Source organism: Thamnophis elegans, chromosome 1 (genome assembly GCF_009769535.1).
Source record: "Thamnophis elegans isolate rThaEle1 chromosome 1, rThaEle1.pri, whole genome shotgun sequence".
Lineage (NCBI taxonomy): Eukaryota > Metazoa > Chordata > Lepidosauria > Squamata > Colubridae > Thamnophis > Thamnophis elegans.
Genome location: NC_045541.1, coordinates 132196092 through 132208560, shown reverse-complemented (window position 1 = coordinate 132208560; position 12469 = coordinate 132196092). Strand labels below are relative to the sequence as shown.

Here is a 12469-nt window from a genome sequence, read left to right as displayed (position 1 = left end):
ACATATAGACATGTGCCTTATAGTATTCTTTGGATCTCCCTTGTCTTTATGAATGGCAGGATGATGGAGATTGTAGATTGTACTGCAATATATTTAGAAAGCACCAAATTTTGAAAGATTTCTATAGATCAAAAATCAGATCTACAACAATCTTCGGGACTTTCCAATAGTTATCCCCCACTTGAACATAAAGCTGTTCTAAAATAGGGTGATCCACATAGTACTTTATATGGAACTAAAATGTCTAATTAATACATCCTGTTTCAAACACAAAAATCCTATGGGCAGCAAAAACTCTTTAAGGGGGTTTATTTATTTTATTTATTTATTAATTAGACTTATATACCGCTTCATAGGGCTTTCAGCCCTCTCTAAGCAGTTTACAGAGTCAGCATATCGCCTCCACAGTCTGGGTCCTCATTTCACCCACCTCGGAAGGATGGAAGGCTGAATCGACCTTGAGCCGGTGAGATTTGAACCGCTGAACTGCAGATCACAGTCAGCTGAAGTGGCCTGCAGTACTCCACCCTAACCACTGCGCCACCTCGGGTTGAGAGTTCAGTATGTGGTAAAGGCAGAAGATAATGTCAAATTCCCCAAAGACAGTTTCAAATAAGGTATTTTGATGTTTTCTTGCACTTCCAATACAAGTTTTTAATTTTAGTTTATTTATTTTTTAAAATTTCGCAGGCTGCGTGGAATCAACGTGTATGAGTTGGATAGCCATATAAATTGTTTAATAAATTTTAAAAAAATTACATAATTGTCTAGGTAAAAACCCTTAACACTCAAACTCACATTGCACTCATAATCTGTGTTCTGTTAACGGAAATATCTTTGGCAGTAAGTTACTGGCTACAGCAACTGATTGCTATTCATGAGACAGAACTACCAACAGTATAATAATTAGGCTGATTGCGTTGTACTCCATCCAATAGGTGTTCCTGAATTTTAGCTTGCTACTGAACTTGAGCATCTTTGATTCAAATGTAAAATATGAGCATTACAAATGTATACGGACATTTTGGAAAATTAAGGACGTGCTTCTTTAGTAAGATTTGCAAGTCAAAGGGTTCACCTTAAGACTAAGTGGTTCACAAGAGAGCGCTGGGAGATGGATTGGAAAGGTAAACATTTTAAAAGACTTTCTGGCATTATGATTCCTTCTTCCCTCCTCCTGCTTCTTTTTCATTGGGTTTCCCACAGCGCCTTGCAAATATAGGTTATGTCCAGCCTTTTTCAAAGACAGCCTTTCCCAGACTGTAGGATTTGGTTGCATAAGCTGCCAAGAGACCATTGCAATCCCTGCGCCTGCTAACTGCTCAAAACTATCTAAGGTATTCAAAGCTTTCCAGCAACTCTCTCTCTCACAGAAGAAATGTTCAGAGTAGCATTTTTCTTCACCACTACTTCAGAAGTTTAAGATCACAAAAGAACGGCCTCAGCATAATATGAACTGAAACAAAAAAATATGCATACGTGACATTTGATCTCAGTTTGTTCTCCTGGTTTTATTAAAATAATATCAGAATTTGTAAAACAAATATCTAGTGTCTTCCAACATATCTTCCCTATTTCAAGCATACTTGAAGGTCAAATTCTCCTGGCCAAAATCTGGAACCAATTTTTTTCCTCCAGGGTGATTTCTGAGAGCAAAACTGTATTTCAGCAAAAAACACTTTATGTCACTTTGGACAATCTCTACAGATTTAAAGCCTCTGAAGGAACATTAACTGACATTTTTTTTTTTTGTGAGAAGGATGATTAACTATTGGTTAAAAACCAACATACTGAATACATGTGCTCTGGACTTATATCTCAGAATTTAGTAGTTTTTCCACTAAGAATTTTAGGTATATCAGTGAATCTCTACTCTGCAGTATAAGAATGGAAGTAATTGAGATGGCTCTGCTCATACATCCTTTTAGTTATAGTGCATTGATAGGGGCTCTCTTAAAGAAAACAGCCACGATATCTGAGAAACCTATTGATCGTTCACTCTGTCCCTTCCTGCCTGTTTCTTATTCACTTTCTGCATTGCTCTACTAAGCCCCAGTATCTACATCACAAGGGTAGTCTTTCATAGTCTTGAAGTGTCCCTTTGGAACCTTACTTTTCCTCTTTTACCTTCCATTGACCCTATTTAAAATGACGATCCTTATCTTCCGTCTTTTCTCTTTGGGGATGTCAAAAATTATTCCTCAATAAGTGAACAATAATATGTAGATGATACATGAGTGAGGCTGGGGGGCTGTGGTGCATGTGTTATTAAATGTGTGGGTGGGGGTGGTTGTCAAGTATGAAAAAATGTTGATTTCCACTGAATGCGTCAGAGCAAGTGTCAAGAGCTACTTTTAAAAAATAAATAATAAGACCTAAGAATATCAATAGTTTTTTCTGAAATTTGAATTTAGATTTGAACATTCTTCTACCTTTCCAAATAAAAATATATAACAAAAGATATCGCTAAGGTCTATAGCTAGTGATATTCAGCTGCAATAGATAGTTAAACTGAAGAGTTTGACAGACAATGATGCAATAAAGAATTTATAGCAAATATTCTGGAATTTGATTCCATATAATTCACTGTCAACTATAAATTTAGGAGAGTTATATGGAGAGATTAAACAAATTCATGGACAATTAAAGCTAATCTTGTTGGCTCTAGTCATGCTGGCTATATATTGCCTCCAATAAAGAAGGCACAAGGCAGGATGCCTTTCACTGAGGTACAGATCTGTGTGATACTATTACATTCATGTCAGCTTTTTAGCTTTGTTGTCCAGCCAGACATCTGCTGAGAAAAGAATGCTGAATTATACAGGATCATAGTCTGAGGCAGCAGGTTTCTTGGGGTCTTGTAATCGTACATCTACAATGATGCCGATGAAAATGATCACAATCATTTTATTTTTATCCAATTTACAGAGTTTGAAATAGCCCTAAATACTGAACATGGGGAAAAAGGGGGTCAGTATCATTGTCTATCAGTCATTATTATAAACATTAGGCAACAAGAGAAACAACTTTTTTTTAAAAAAAACTAGAAAATAGCAAGACAATGTGGAAAACTGATATCCTATAGTCTGGGGTCACTTCATTTTCTGTAGTATATAGAACTTTCTGCATGTCTTTCAGAATAAAGGCAAGTAGTGTTTAACTAAATATTAAGAAATGGCATATAGGTAATAGTTTGATAGGTTAGTTTCTGGACAAGAGAAAGATGGAATATTAACTTGAATATCAACATTCACTTCTGAACTATGAACATGTAAGTGAAGCTCCTTCCTTTGTCACTGTAAAGATTGATCTAGACACAGAATGAGAAAATGCAGAGCCTCCACTCCAGTCCCTGAGAGGTAGAGTGGATACTCTAATATAGCTACAAGAAGCAGGAAGGAATGCCAACAACTACTTTAAAAACCAAAACCTCAAGCAGTTGTGGTTTTATTTTTTTTACAGAGTATTACTGATTCTTTAAACACTAAAGACAATGAACCTGCATTTCTTCCTTTCACTAGAATTTATTTTATTTTTTTCTATACAGCCTCAATGACAACTAAAACAGTTTTATATAGTTATTAAATACAATCATAGCTATCATGGGTAAGAATGTATGTTATGGCAAATAAAGAGCTGTTCCTCTTCCACTTTATTTTAATGCATTTAAAAATACTTCACTTTCCAAATTTTCCTGCAGCTTTTTACTAACTATCTTAATGCGGGGAGAATGAAATGGCCAACACCATCAGGTTATGTTTCAAACACTGAATTTCTGAATCTTAAAGGAACAGTTTAGACAAATGGAAACTGTGTTTATCTAGGTCTGCCATTATTCTGTTAATCCAAAGATAAGCACACTATAGGTTTGAGGTTGTAAATGCCCGCTGCCCACCTCCCCAGCAGCCTCAATTCACTTGGCCAAAATTTGGCATTCAAATGTCAAAACATCTGCAGGCTTCAGTCTGAAATATTTTGTGCATGTGTGTTTAGAACAGGCATGTCCAAAGTCCGGCCCCGGGAGCCAATTGAGGCCTGTTTTCAAATTTCAAGTAGCCGGCAGCCTCTTCTCCCCGCCGGAGTTATTTGTTTAGTCTTTCATAAAATAGTTCATAATGGTTCAAAGAATGTCAGGCTGAAAGGTCGGCTCCACACATTTTCACCTCACCAAATCTAGCCCTCCTTGCAAAAATTTTGGACACCCCTGGTTTAGAACGTAGTATATATCACCTGAAAGCAGATTTTTTCTCTCTCTGAGGAGACATTTAACAATTGGGTACAGCAACCTGGCTCAAGTTCTATTGCATTAGCTTATGCAGCTTTTTACAATTACTTTTACAACCTGCTTTTAAAATACAAAAATGGTGTAGTTTCATTTTGATCCTTTCTGTCCAAGTACCCACTTATGTCAAATAAGGATGAAGACAGATACAGATAAGAAACAGAATCTAACTTTAAAAAAAGGGGGGGGGCTATCCTAATTATGGTTTTCATCTTAGTATTCTTCGGGGAAGTCCTAGATGAAATCTGAAACTTTCACCATATCTAGCACAGCCTAATTTGAATGGCTGCTACCTCTTCACTCATTGCATCTTGAGAGCAACAATACAGAGACTCAATCGCTCTAACATCATCCATCTTTTAACCTGTTTTCCTCTTCACACCTGCTGCTGCAGATGAAGAAGCCCTGAGGACTCAATAGCTTGCATGCTGTATTCTGTGGCGGATTTAATAAAGGAATTGCCCTAATAATAAATGGGGCTGGAGAAGGCTGCTTCACAAATGAGATCTTTGCCTGCTCATCAGAGAAACAGAATCTGTAGAAAAAAGTTTTTTTCCCCCCATCAACTTCATACAGCAAAGCCAAGAAAATGATTTCTCTATGGTGAGTTTCTATATAGTATTTATTTATTTACTTTACTTATGGTGGTTTACAAAAATAACCAAACTGTAACTTAAATAACCAAAATATAAATGAAAACAGTATGTCAGATTTAAAAAGTGACCATATATGATGATGGTAAGCCAGAATCAATACATATCTGCTGATGGCCTATATATACACACCCCTGGCCAAATATCATTTAAGGTTGGGGGTGAGTAAAAAAAAATCAAGGTGGCTGAAATCTTGCAAACCACAATCCTGCTTCAATAGTGCTGCTCAATCTTGATTTTTTAAAAATCTCCCTAATTCAGGGGTGTCCAAACTTGGGAACTTTAAGACTTGTGGACTTCAACTCCCAGAATTCCCCAGCCAGCAGCTGGGGAATGAAAGCTGAAGTATGAAAGCTGGCTGGGTGACATTGGGCCAATCACTAGGAGACTAGGAGTTCTAGTCCCATCTTAAAAATGAAAGATGGCTGGGTAACTTTGGGCCAATCACCAGGAAACTGGGAGTTCTGGTCCTGTCTTGTATGAAATCTGGCTGGGTGACTTTGGGCCAATCATCAAGAGACTGGGAGTTCTAGTCCTACATTAGACATTAAAGATGGCTTTGGGCCAATCACCAGGAGACTATGAGTTCTAGTCCCATCTTAAGAATGAAAATCAACTGGGTGACTGGGCCAATTATCAGGAGACTGGGAGTTCTAGTCCTGCATTAGGCATTAAAGATGGCTTTGGGCCAATTACCAGGAGACACCCCTGCCCTATTTGTTCCGTTATCTGAAGACCTTCCCAAGGATCCTCCACATTCTGAGAGACAATGAGATCAGATTAATTGAACTGCTTGTTTTTCATCCATTCTCTTAATTTGTTTCACTTTTATATTCAGACAGAAAGCGCAATGCAGCCCACCTTACCTTCTTTCAGCATTCCCACTTTGAGGCATTTCATAAAACGACAGGCCTGACAGGATTTGCGCCTCCGTTTTGTGATTTCACACTCATTGGTAGCTGGACAACTATATTCAATGTTGCCTGCAAATAAGAAGTGAAACAAAAGTGAGGAAAGATGTAAGCAAACCCTTTAAAAACAAACCATCCTGAAAACAAATAGAAACGAGAACATTCATCACAATCTTTCTGCCGGATTCAGAGGAATTAGAAGACTAGGAGTACCAATCTACCTAAGTTGCTTGGACCAATTCACCTTTCCCCTTTAAATATATTAATGACAATATTGTCTGAGGATAGCAATAGCAATAGCAGTTAGACTTATATACCGCTTCATAGGGCTTTCAGCCCTCTCTAAGAGGTTTACAGAGTCAGCATATCGCCCCCACAGTCTGGGTCCTCATTTCACCCACCTCGGAAGGATGGAAGGCTGAGTCAACCTTGAGCCGGTGAGATTAGAACCGCTGAACTGCAGATAACAGTCAGCTGAAGTGGCCTGCAGTACTGCACCCTAACCACTGCGCCACCTCGGATTCCTATATTGGACCTAATATGTCAAAACATAAGGCTCTAAATAAAACATTGCACTTATTTATTTATTTGTCTTGGGATAAAACAATCCCAAGTGGTGCATGTAAATCCCAGCCTCCCTTTCTCCCTGTGTGTGCTTTATGGTACATTAACATAAGGAAGGGTAACCAGCCAAGGAGAGCTTTGTGACTCAACAGGAGTCTATCCTCAATCTCCAATGAAAAATTGGCTGTATTACATCGATTCATAGTAAACATGTCTGGAGATAACATAATTTCAGTAAATTGTTTCATCTTTAAGACAGATAGAAATAGTGGAACTATCAGGGCAATATTTTGGCTTCATTCTTCAGAATGACTCGTAAAGCACATGAACAGTTGGGCTGGCTTCCCCCACTGTGAACTGACGTAATGCATGTTTCTATCTAAAGAGCATCCTTCTGCCTAAGCACCATTTAGTCTAACGCTGAACTATATGTCTGGAGGCAAATATTTCTTTCCTTCTCTTGGATCCATTCATACAAGCACAATTACGTAAACGCAGCTTTAAATTTTTCTTGGCTCTGATTAACTCTGGCAATCAAGACTATTTCACAGTAGTTTTCAAAAGCCCTTTGCACGGAATGAGGTTTGATGAGATTGATGGAGAAAGAAATGCCAGGGTTCTTGGGCAATCAAGAATTAATTCCTTTTACTTTCTTACCAAAATAATAACAATGTGTGCACAAGTTAAAAGTCAACAAGGAAACAGCTGGAAAAACTAAAAGTATTTCCCCATTTCAGCTTCCTAGTGTATGGTGTTAGTGGCTTTTGAACAAAGTTTTCACCAGTGAACAGTCATTCCAAAGGAAGCATCAAACAGATCAGCACATTTAAATCATGTAAAAGATAAAAGAGATTTTAATGGGCTGCTCTAAAAACCATCCTTGCTGGTCTAAAAGCAAACGTGTGAATTTTCCTGCCATTGTTGTAAGATCCCTCTGATGTGTCTGCCTTAACCATTTGGTAAAGAACACATCAAAGGGAAAGGGATTCTGGGGTCATGAATGAAATGAAAAAAATAACTCCTGAGTTGATCCATCAGAGCCGATTCTGAGAGTCAAACAATTTTCAGGCCTCCAGGCTGCTACTTTGTGAAATCTCCAGCAATGAAGCCCATCCATTCCCATTCCTTTCTCATTGACTTTCCTTGCACTGTCAGATTTTCTCAAGAGGACATGCACTTCCTCTTGACCTATAGTATATGGTCTCAAACTTGAATTCAAAAACAGCACGGTTATCAGAACAAGTACTGTGGCTGAATGAACTCATGACAAAAAACTGTTCATTGTGATCCCTTCAAGATTAGTAACTGCAACCTCAATTTCCTGCATTTGGTGTTTTTCTCACAAAAGACAGTATTTACTGATTCAGGATCAGGCACAAATACACACAGGAAAAACTCTGGCATGCTAAATATGCTCGCTGTACCATCTTTACTCAAAAGTAACTATGAATGCTGAACCTGGATTAAGATCACCGGGCATGGGAGTGGAGGAATAACCCTCGCCTTTCAATTTATGACTACCACATCTGAATCCATCAGAGGCAGCAAAAGATTTTCCACTCCACTTAGGAAACGATGCATATAAAAAGAGGATCAACCTTCTTGATACCATTCCAGGCTGTAATATCATAACACTGGAAAAGGTGATTTAGACTGAAAGCGTCCAACTCTTGCTTCAGGCAAGAATCCAAATTAAAGCACAAATGTCAAGGGATTGTCTAGATTCTTATTGGATACATTCAGTGAAAATGAAAACACCATCTCTCTGATGACATCTAATTACATATTAAACTGGTCCTAATGTTCAGAAATATTTATCGTTTGACTAGAATTAGTCTTGCAGTAAAGATCATTATTTTCCAGTCAGTACTCTGGGATGATAGAGAACAATGCTTGATATTTAAAGAGTGCTCTGATAACCTCTCCCAGTCTTGTCTTTTAAAAGCTACACATTCCTAATCCCTTCAGTCTCAAAATTGTATTTTTTATTACTGAAACCATATTCTACTGTAACGTCATATTCCATTTATAATCAAGTTCTGTTCTGATACTGTTTGTTCAAATACTTTTACAAGTATATACTTTTTCGTGTGTTTGTGTGTGTGTGTGTGTTTGTGTGTGTGTAAATTTGTGCTGATAAATAAATAAAGGGAGACTGAAGTATGCTCCCTCCCATATTTGGGCATACAGGTGCTTTGACACAACACAACACACACACACACACACACACACACACAATCACACTGTTTTCCTGAAAATAAGACCTCCCTGGATAATAAGCCCAATTGGGCTTTTGAGCGCATACGATAAAATATGCCCTCCCCTGAAAATAAGCCCTCCTTGAAAATATTGCAACACAGCAGCAGCCATGAGGTGACATGCTCACTGCCTCCTGCCCCTCAAAAATAATAAGACCTCCCCGAAAATAAGGCCAAGCACTTATTTCAGAGTTCAAAAGAAAATAAGACTGTCTTACTGTCGAGAAAACACGGTATATATAAATGTATGTATGTATGTATGTACATATGTATGTATATATATAATTACTGTATATTCTACATACTCTTCTGTTCAGGTGGCGAAACAGAGTTTCTACATTTTATCTCACCTCTTTAAACTAATTTAAAGCTCTGTTTTGCTTTTTAAATACTTTACTTCTTTCAGTACTTTACTTTCCTCACATTTCTTCATTGCAGCCACTTTTCTCACAACTGGCAAACCTAACCTAATTGGAGAATGTCCATCTTAGGTCCTGGATGGGTTAGCACTTCTCCATTTGAGATTGGTGAAGAGTCTTGGAATTTATCCGGACTTGCAATTACTGCTTGAGAACAATTTGCAGTTATGGTTAGGAAGGCCTTCATGCAAGTTCATCTTGTGTGCTAGCTGAACCTGTTCCTGGACTGGGAAGGCCTCCAGTTGGTTCAGAGTGCAGTGGCACAAGCAGGGATGGGCATACCTCTGCTCTATGAGCTGTACTAGTTGCCAATTAGTTTCCAGGTGCAATTCAAAGTGTTGGTTACCACTTAAAAGCCGTTTGTGGCATAAGGCCAGGTACCTGTCTCTGGTATCTTTCTACCTATTTGATTAGACAAAGTTGGTGTGTTTCATTGATCAAATTATATCATCTGATGTGACCCAGGAAGCACGTTTTCTCTATTTTGGAATCTTCTTATTGCTGTTCCTATCCTTTGAATCATAAGTTCCTACCACCATTTCTGTTTTTCTTTTCTTTTTTCCCAGAATTTTTTTTTATTTTTTGTTCTCTTACGTATCATTTTAAGTATACATTCACATAATTGTTATTCTTCTTTACATTTATCATTCTTATACATTTATCATTTCATTTAATAGGTTATAATATGCAGTTTGGGTTGCTTTATTTACCATCCTTTCCTCCTGTTGTAACACCACCTCATTTTCCCTTTCTTTTCACCCTCTCCCTTCTCTACTTTTTTCCTTCCTCCTTTCCTTCCCCTTCCTTCTTCCCTTACCTTTCCCCTACTGCTACTCTTCCTCTTCCCCTTCCTACCCTCTCTCCTTATCTTCCTCTCCCTTCCATCCTCTTCTCCTTCTTCTTTCCCCCATCTTCCTTTCATTCTCTCCTCCACTCACTTTCTTTTCTATTATTGTAGGTGCCCTTTCAGATTTCAGTTTATGTTTCCTTGGGATGGTATTTCTGCAAACCCAAATATAACCCATATTCTATGGTTCTATATTTTTATTGATGGCACTCAGAATTATCATGGAGTTCTGTGATCTCCGATGGATGGATGGAAGGAAGGATGGAAGGAAGGAAGGAAGGAAGGAAGGAAAGAAGGAAGGATGGAAGGAAGGAAGGAAGGAAGGAAGGAAGGAAGGAAGGAAGGAAGGAAGGAAGGAAAGAAGGAAGGATGGATGGATGGAAGGAAGGAAGGAAGGAAGGAAGGAAGGAAGGGCAAGCAAGGCATTGGTTGGGGGGAAGTGCTTTAAATGAGAGCGTGCAGAAAGTAAACTAGGGTTTGAAGGATGTTTTGAGGTTTGTCAACAAAAGGACTTTCCTGAGTACCCCTATGTTACTGCCATTTTAATTCCACAGTTTTTAGAGCATTATGGGACATTTTACACATGACTCCTAGTCACTTGACATTGTTAGAGAGCCTGGAAAATAATTAAAGGGAGTACAAGAGTAGTATTGCAAGTGGACTTTTCTTCCTCATTGGAGTTTTCTGATATGCCATACAATGTACCTAAAATGAATAAAGTAGGGAAACGGAACAGTTTATAATTGTTTCTAGCTCACATGGATTAGATTTCTCTTATCCAGCAAATATAAATAGTGCTGACATGTAAATGAGCAAACATGGATTTCCCCATTAAGATCACTTTGACCTAAAGGGGAAAACATCTGTTTGGAAACAAGAGTCAGTCATCAGTAACATGAGGCCATTTTAAAAACAGAGGTCACTGTAGACTTTCTCCCAAGAGCAAACTACATGCTATATCAGGAGATCTTTTTGGGGAGGAAAGTGGGGAAATGCACAGAAAGCTCACTGAGACCATGCATTTGATCTTAGATTTGATACTGTACTGGGACAATGAGCCATTGACTCTATAAAGATTGTCTCTGCAATCAAAACTGTTCCCCTCAGTCTTCTTTTTCAAAACAGGTGCTAGAGAAAAGGGAATTAAACAAGTTAACATATACAAATACCTCTCTGATACATTAGCAAATAGTAATTTTCATGCATTCAAAGAAATAGCTTAAGAGGCTCATAGGAAATAGAAGCCTCAAGTGGTATAAAATGGCCTGAGAAATATTTTATTTTTGTATTTATTTATAACAAATTTAGCCTGCTTTTCATTAAAATTAGTACCAAGGAGGATGCAATAAAACAAGCCAATAAAACCATATAAAATGTCATTAAAACAATTCAAAGGCATAATAAGACAACTACAGCCTCACACTAAATGATGCATCAGCATAAATTAATCCTTATGGTGAAATAATTAAATCTAGAAATGGCACAGTCTCTGCCCAGAGATCTGCTGCCTAGAATTAGAGAAATATGTGTTTGTTGGAAGAGGAGGTTGTGGATTTTTAAGGTTGGGAAGTTGCAAAATTATGTTTATGTTGCAAAAGAAGAGTCATGAGTCTTGTGCAAATGCTTTGATACAGACTCGGTCAGATAGTACCTTTCACATACCTGCAAAGACAGGTACAACTTCCATATACTCTCTAAAATGCTTTCTTTTTTTACAAATCTGAAACTTAGCATATTGCAGGGCATGTACCGTGTTTCCCCGAAAATAAGACAGGGTCTTATTTTCTTTTGACCCATGAAATAAGCACTTGGCCTTATTTTCGGGGAGTTCTTATTATTTTTGAGGTGCAGGAGGCAGCCAGCATGGTCACCTCATGGCTGCTGCTGCTGTGTTGCAATATTTTCGGGGAAGGCTTATTTTCGGGAGAGGGATTATTTTAGCGCATGCACTCAAAAACCTGGTTGGGGTTATTATCCGGGGAGGTCTTATTTTGGGGAAAACAGGGTCATTCTTACTTTTTCAGCAATGAAGCATTGCTAGAGAGAAGAACCGTGACAGATGCGATGAAACCTCATATGGGCGTCAATATGAAAGAACGTATATTTGCTGGGTGGTGGGAGAAATGGGTCATTTGCATTGCCCTAAAACACTTTCACTTTCAAGTCAGCAGTCAGAGTGATCAAACAAGGCTCTTCCACTGCAGCAGGGACCTCTGTGGTATGGAGGGGTATACCATATAACATTTCTGGGTTTTTTAGGGACAGACTCAGATGGATTGAAATGTGCAGCAATTGAAAGAAGTATGATTTGGTTAATTGACATAAGAAGTTAGAACCCACTTAGGATCAACAGGAGCAGCTGTTTTCTTCCTTGCCGAGTTGTATGCTGACAGCCTTGCTGCTACTATAGATTTACATTCAGGATACAGAGAGATTGGTCAGAAGTTCCATAAACTATGTGCATCTGCTTCCATTTAGTCTGTAATCTGGCACTGCACAGTAATTTCAATAATCTGAGCAATATCAAATACCTCT

At 38.2% G+C, this 12469-nt stretch overlaps 1 protein-coding gene across 2 annotated transcripts in view; it reads right to left on the bottom strand.

The window, feature by feature from the left end:
- Positions 1–12469, bottom strand: part of ESRRB (estrogen related receptor beta) — a 106132-nt gene that overhangs the window by 24044 nt on the left and 69619 nt on the right. Inside the window, exon 3 of one of the 2 annotated variants that reach the window (XM_032224558.1) lies at positions 5802–5918. The exons of the other annotated variant lie outside the window; for it this stretch is intronic. Coding sequence (XP_032080449.1) covers positions 5802–5918 — 117 coding nt within the window. The remainder of the gene's footprint in view (positions 1–5801; positions 5919–12469) is intronic. 2 annotated transcript variants of the gene reach the window in all.